This window comes from Centruroides sculpturatus, unplaced genomic scaffold, assembly GCF_000671375.1.
Source record: "Centruroides sculpturatus isolate CEXI.00-Female unplaced genomic scaffold, Cexi_2.0 scaffold61, whole genome shotgun sequence".
Taxonomy (NCBI): Eukaryota; Metazoa; Arthropoda; class Arachnida; order Scorpiones; family Buthidae; genus Centruroides; species Centruroides sculpturatus.
The window spans coordinates 242804-250461 of NW_019384572.1; the positions used below are offsets into that span (position 1 = coordinate 242804).

Sequence of the window (7658 nt, forward strand, 5' to 3'; positions counted from 1 at the left end):
TAGGTTTGTTCCAACACTTATTAATCTATACTATTATTATAAAGAGGTAAAGTTTGTAAGTTTGGATGTAGGAGGTAATATCCGAAACTACTCATCCGATTTCAAAAATTCTTTCACCAATATTTAGAATGGACCTTCAGGGAGGACATAGGCTGTATGTTATTCTGTTAAACATTCATATAAATTAAAAGATATCATCTAGGTAAGCGTTATATTTTTGTTGTCAGTGGGTGGTAAGGGGCGAGATAGATAACTGCGCAGCGCAGTCATGTGGTCAGCAAGATATGTGTCCAAACTTCTACTGAATATAAATTTTGCTTGTTTGCTTGCAAAATCCACGCGGGTGAAGTTGCGGGTAACAACTAATATATAATACAGTTGTATGTCTTTATTGATCAATGTAATGCAAAGATTTTTGAACATTTCTCACAAACTTATCATCATAACTATAATAAAAACTTTCTAATTATAAAACCTTGATTACAATATAATAGGTAACAGATAATTTTAAAAATTACAGCAGATAATACTAAACTTTAGCTCATTGAAACAACCAGGTATAAATATTCAATGAAAATAATATGACATAATAAAGTTAGCTAAAAAAAAATATAGAAATAAGAATATTTTCATCATCATCATCATTATTTCAAAGTCTTCGGTTTAAACAACATAACAGAACAACATTTTGAATGCACCTTAAAATACAAATGCAAAAAACAATAAAACAAATTTTATTTTGGATTTTAAATCAATAATGGTAAATGGTGTTTTATAAAAATATCTTAAAATTCACCAAAAGTTTTTTTTTAGAATATATACAGTGGATTCACTTAAGTGGGCCACTGGTTAATTGGGGCAGCCACTTTATTGGGCCAAATCTCAAAGAAAAGAAACCAAACTAATAAATTAATACATAATCTTCTGATCATATAGTAATCTTCTGAAAATACATAGGCACTACATACTGTTTGTTTGTTTGTTAAGTTATGGCAATGCAACACTTGAGCGATCTGCCTAGGGGGATGCCTTCTAGGAGGTCTTTTTAAGGGAAACTGGCCCCTATTTAAACATTACAGATGTGGAGAAAACCCAGAAAACTCCATGTGGTCAGCCTGCCTGAGCAAGGCATGAACCCATGACCAAACTCCCAGTGTTAAGGATACGAAGACCGCTTGGCCACTGATGGGCCTCAGGCAGCACTACATACACTAATGTTTTGTCTTTTGCTTGGGCAGTTTGGTTTTTCCGGAGGGGGGTCAGCACAGCAGGACATATCACATGGGGATTTCATCTCAGGTAGACCTGAATGTGAGTTACTGACCCTGCTCTAGATTGGACCGGACAATCCCTTAAAAACAAAGGGGCAAAGATTGTCAAACAATTTTTCGAGGTCTCTCGACTTAGTTGGAAGACAGCTAGAGTTTCCTTGGAAGGTATTGCGTGCATAATTACATCTAGATTCACACAGCAGCCATCCTATTGTTGAGAACTAGAATTGAGCTGGCGGATTCTACAGACACTCCCACTGAAGTGGCCCATCTCCAAGTAAAGGAAACTGTGCTCAAAGGAGACTGTAAAATAACTTTTGGACAAACCCTTTTCTTTCTCCCATTTTAGTTAGAACATGTTCTAACTAAAAAGAAAGAAAGGAAAAATTGTTCGATCAGAAATGAATCGAATAGTCAACCCTTGCGTACATCACTACTAATATTTGGCAACATTAACATTATGCAAATCAGTTATCATCATCGTGAGTCTGGCAAATTTATAGTAGAAATATTTTCTGTATTTTGGTTTAATAAAGCATTAAAATAGGTACCTAATTATTATTTTTTACCTACTTATTTATTTACCTATGCATTACATATTTTATTTTAGAATTTATTATTAGTTCGTTTAATTGGAAAAGCTGCTTAATTGGGCCAAAATGGATTAGTCCCAATGAGTCCCAATTAAGCAGAATCCACTGTATATTAAAAAAATTTTCATGAAAACTCTATTCACATAGGCCTAAATGACTCAAAAATAATTTTTTTTTCAGCTTTCACAGTATTCTTGGTGTTATGTGACCAAAAATAAAAGCATGGGGTGCTCAAGTTTAAAAATTAGCGATGTAGCAAATATTCGATTACTATTTGGTATTCGGCCTATTTTTCGCTATTCAACCGAATACCTAAAAACAGGAGTAAGAAATAACAAAAACACAGTAAATTAATCATTTTGATATTTAGATTTAATGTTATCGAGTTAGTGTTGTTTGTTTATATTTATTTATAACTTATAACATGCACAAAATAAAAAAAAAATAATAATAGTCACATGTATTTACAATTTATAATTACAAATATCAGCACACGTACACACCTATCGTTGGAGAATCCTCGCACATCTGAGGGTCTGACCCTGCCTATCCTTTTTAAGCGCTCGTTTTTGCTCTTTCCTTTCTCTTTCCTCTATCTCTCTAGTCCACATATGCCTATGCATACATCATAATATGCGCTCACGATACTTTCGATTCGTCTTCGTCTATTTTTTATATGTGGTTTAATTTTATTATCAAAAACCACATAAAAATCAAGTTCATTATTAAAAAGAATGTCATTACATGTACAAGTATATATCTGCTTTTGGAAATTAAATTTTGTTGAATGTTTTTATTGGAATTATTTGTTTACTATATTTTTTAACTGAATAGTCCATATTTATAAATATCAAAATTTAGTTACATAAAAGTAAATTCTGGATTTAATAGCAAGGTTGAGGCCAAAGTTTTAAATGCGAATGTTGGACGTTCAGCGCCACTTTCCTGTAAGCCTAGAAGTTTGACAATGGTGTTTGGAATGTCGAGCACGATTCCACTGACTATCTAAACACCATTGTCAAACTTCTAGGCTTACAGGAAAGCAGCGCTGAACATCCAACGTACACGTTTTCGCATTTAAAACTTCGGCCTCAACCTCATTCATTATTATATAACAAAATTTATCTTTTAAACATTTCGTTTAATTATAACATATCTGTTTGTTGAAGTTAATAATAAATATATTCACATTGTTATCACTTTGAAAAATCTGCGAAATTTAAATATATTTGATCAATATAAAAATATTTTTCTACTCTAACATTCTCAAAGTAATGTCTGTTAAACATCAAATTTTCATTTGTATTATTGATACTTTTTAAAACTCTCCTATTAACAAATTAATTGATAAAGTTTTATCAATTTAACATACATACATACATACATACATACATTTTAAATTTTTTAAGCACTCAAAGTATAGATTTTACAACAAATTACATATTACAAAACATTACACAATTTATATATTACATATTTATAAAGGAACTGAAAAGAAATAATAATTTTCATTTAAAGAATAATTGTATAATTTAAAATCATATTGGTAATATAGTAATGCTATTTTTATTGTTTGGTAATACTTTGTCTTGTATTCGTATCGTAATATAATTATTAATTAGATATTTGTGTAATAANGTAAACAATACATACAAGTACAGTACAGTATTTTCTGAGGAAACACGCATACTTATTTTTTTGAACCCCATTCCCGATAACCCGGCATTTTCACAAACTCGGCCACCCTTCGGTCCACATTAGGCCGAGTTTTCGAGGTTCTACTGTAAAACTTGATTAACTACCTTTTCAAATATTCAACAGACTGACCTTTTTTTAAAGTTATATTCAATACTTATTATACTTTTTAGATATTTAATTAATTAATAGATTTACAAATATTCTTAGTTACATTTTCTATATATTTTTTATGAATTTCCCATGAGCATCCCAGCTTTTATTTTGGTTACATAATAAATTCAACAATTCTGTGATAGCTGAAAAAATTACTGTATTTTTTTATCTTTTAGTGCATTTAGTAAATTTTGAATGTATCAAAATTTGTAAACCCTCTCTGCAACAATAACACATGCAACTGTGAATACTATCTTACTTACATGCATACTGTAAAAACTTTCATGCCATCTAATAAATGTTGCAGTGTACTTAATTGTGTTGAGTGACTTCTTTCAACTGAATCCTATCATTTCCTACCCCATCATTTTAGTCTCACATACAAGACCACATTATTGCCATCCACAAAATGCTCAACTTGAATAGTAGGCATAAGCTTCTTGGTGTCAGGAATTTCTGAGTGTAATCACTTATATTTAGTGAAACCTTACAAATACATGAGAGGCAGAGTTTCCTCAGGTTCTCAATCCTCTTAACATCACCAGTTGATAGCTAGATAATTAACCAGTTAATGTGTCAGGCTGCTGCTCTGAGAAACCAAGAACAAATCTAGACAATCAATAAATTCCAGAAATTTTTCAAGAAGTGGTTCATCCCAGTATGTCAAGCCACATCCCTCACCAACAGGCCAATCCAGTGTGGTCCTGACCTAACCCATAATGGGTTCAAAAAAAGTCCATCCTCTTAGTATCCATAGGCAAAAGGAGTAAAGAAAACAAAATAATTGTAAAAAGTGGTTTACTTTTATAGATTTGAAATTAAGATAAAATGTGTTCTATTATTTTTTGCATTTAAATTTAAAGTGTATTCTGAAAGTTGTTCATTTTAACTCAAGTAATAAAGGCAAAAGTAAGCTTATTTATATTTTTATTCTTTTTTTAGTTAACTTATTATCAATGTTATAATATTCTCATCATATATTTATACCTAAAAATTTATCAGAAACATGAAAAAAAATTATAAAACTTATGAAATAGTGCGTTTAACAGATTTTAAATATTAAGAAACTTTAAAACTTACCACTGTAATAGGATAAGCAGGATTCTGAATTGTCATTAACAAAATATGATTTACTTTTTCTTCTTCTGACCTGTAAAGTTAAAAAATTTTAAACACCATATTTACTTGCATATAGAACGAGGTGTGACTTTAAAGATCAAAATAAAGAAAATTAGATTTATTAGTACAATCTAATTTTATTTCGTTTAATCACAAGTAAAATATCAAATGAACGTAAATGCACACATTGCCTTGCAAAAATTACTGGAATTTTAAACTTTAAGGTAAAATCTTGTAAAATCAACAACATAATTTGTTCATGTAAAGCTGGACAATCAGAAATCTTTTTTGCCAATTCTTAAAAGTCAAATCCACTCTTAATTGATTACACTTATGAGTTTCTCCAAATTCTGATTTCTGAATATTCATCTGTTTTCACATGGGAATAATTATATTGAGCTCCTGTGTGATTTGGGATTTCAGGAGTAACGATGAATAGCAATAGGAAAAGCAAAGCTTTTCCTATTGCTATTCAATACATCATTACTCCTGACAATATACAAGAACAATCCAAACAACCCAGATAAAATACTTATGTTTTTAAATACAAGAGGGTAAGCATCCAGTAAAAAATGTAAATACATGGTTCACAAAAATTACTTGCAAAAACACAAAGAATCTTTTGCTCTTGTGTATAAGACAACGTAGGAATTTGAAGCTGTGATAAATGAATAAAAACCTTGTCTTATATGCAAGTAAATACGATAATTTAGTATAATGCAACTAATAGTCATTTTTCAAGTTTCATTTCTAAATGATTCTTAAATGATTTGTAAAACTTGAATATTTACTTAACATTCACTGACAACAGGAAATATCAATTAATTAACTATATTACCAGTATAAATAAAAATAAAGAAATTAAAAACTTTTTCAATTTAATAAATTTAAAAATAATAATTAACTGAATTAAAATTAAAAATGAACTAATTTGAAAATATTTTCATTAAGCTACTTCAGCACATAAGGACATTGCTATCTATGTAAGTGCTGATTTACTGGCTAAACAAAATATATCATATATTTTTGTAGGGCCTGAAACAAGAAATACCAAAAGCTATTAGCTCTTGGTATTTCTTGTTTCAGGCCCTATAAAAAGTATTACAGTAGAGCGTTGTTTATCCGAAAGCATTCCAGTCGGCAAATTTAAATTTTTGCTAGTGCTGTGGCGCTGCAATCTTTGGCTACTCTAATATTTTTTTTGTTGGTGTGTGTTTTTTAGCTGGCAGCACTGGCACTTTTGTGTGGTGTTTTTCTGAAGACTGTGTGTCCTGCTGAATCGAACATTTTTTGATACTAGATCATCTAAAGTATATATTTTTTGGTTTTTATATTTTTCAATATATTTATTTTGTTTGTAAGAAATAAAGAAATAATTTTTAACGATACAATAGCCACGATTATTATTTTAAAAAGTATACGTTAGGCTTAACATCGACGAAGATTCAACTCGAAGCGACACGCAACGGAGAAAAATTTCAACACGGGATAGGTTAATATATTTTTTCGTACATAATCGGTTATTTGAACAACCTCAGTCCCCAATTGATTCGGATAACCGATGCTCTACTGTATAAGAAATACCAAGAGCTATTAGCTGTTGGTATTTCTTATAATAGTTTTTATAGTTGTTAAAATTTGTACTATCTGCAATCATTCTAAGCAGTAGATATTAACTCTGGTTTAAAGCAGAGCAAGACCTTTTTGCCAGCCTACTCTGTACAGAGGTGAACTAAGGATTTCCTATCTTTTGATAGGAATCTTGTTTGTGTTTTGACTGTAGTTGTTACTGACTTTGGTCACTTTCATAAACATCTGTACAAACTGAAATGCTTCTCCTCACTTTCTTGCTGCTTTTATGAAACTACTGAAGAGACTTCTCTGCATTCATTTGTGAGTAGCAGATCTCTGCTCATCTAGGTTCCACTTTTTTGAGACCTGATGAAATTCAGAGGTATACTTTTTTTTTTTTTTTGAGACAGACCAGTCTTCTGAAGTAATCTCTTGTGGAGTGCACATTGCATTTAGCCTACTAACCACCATTGTACAATAACAATAACATGTTCAGTAATGAAACATGCAAAATAAGAATGGAGCAAAAAGTTGTTTTATCTATGTGTCCTGAAGTGTCCTGAGTCAGCAAATTAGATCAGTTCTTTTTTCTGTCACAACTAGGTTCATAGATAGACACTGGGCATCTTTGACATCACTCTATATTCAGGAATATCTATGAACCTAGTTGTGACACAAAAAAACAAAATAAAAGGAGACATGGTTTCAGAATTGATTATGACAAAATGATTATTAATTTGCTGTAATTGGTTTTATTGTTATTATATAAAAAGACAAATAATAAAATTGTAAAATAAACATGTGTTTTTATTTAATTAATCTATATTTAATGTTCAATCTTAACTTTTAAAAATTTTTGTACAGTGTTACCTCAGGATACGAAATTAATCCGTTCCGACACTGAAATTGTATCATGAAAATGTCGTGAGATGAATCATTTTTTCTCATACGATTACATGTAAAACCATATAATTCGTTCCAACACAAAAAACACACTCAAATTAAAGCTAAGTAGTACATTAAAAAAATAATAAAAAAAAACTATAGTAAGGAAAACACTGAAAAATGTGTTTTGTAGTTGTAAATGTATAATGATAATAGAATAATAATTGATTAAAAAAAAATGTAGTTTTATTTGCACTTTACCTTTGAGGATAGACAACGTTGGATGTGTAAATTGGTGGCAGAAGAGAGAGATGGGAAATGATACTAAAACTTAACTTACATAACATAATGTAACAATAACTTAAAA

The 7658-nt window shown here is 30.2% G+C and overlaps 1 protein-coding gene across 1 annotated transcript in view; it reads right to left on the reverse strand.

The window, feature by feature from the left end:
- LOC111624207 (heterogeneous nuclear ribonucleoprotein L-like) overlaps window positions 1-7658 on the reverse strand; it is a 91385-nt gene that overhangs the window by 72820 nt on the left and 10907 nt on the right. Inside the window, exon 3 of the mRNA XM_023367016.1 lies at window positions 4796-4865. Coding sequence (XP_023222784.1) covers window positions 4796-4865 — 70 coding nt within the window. The remainder of the gene's footprint in view (window positions 1-4795; window positions 4866-7658) is intronic.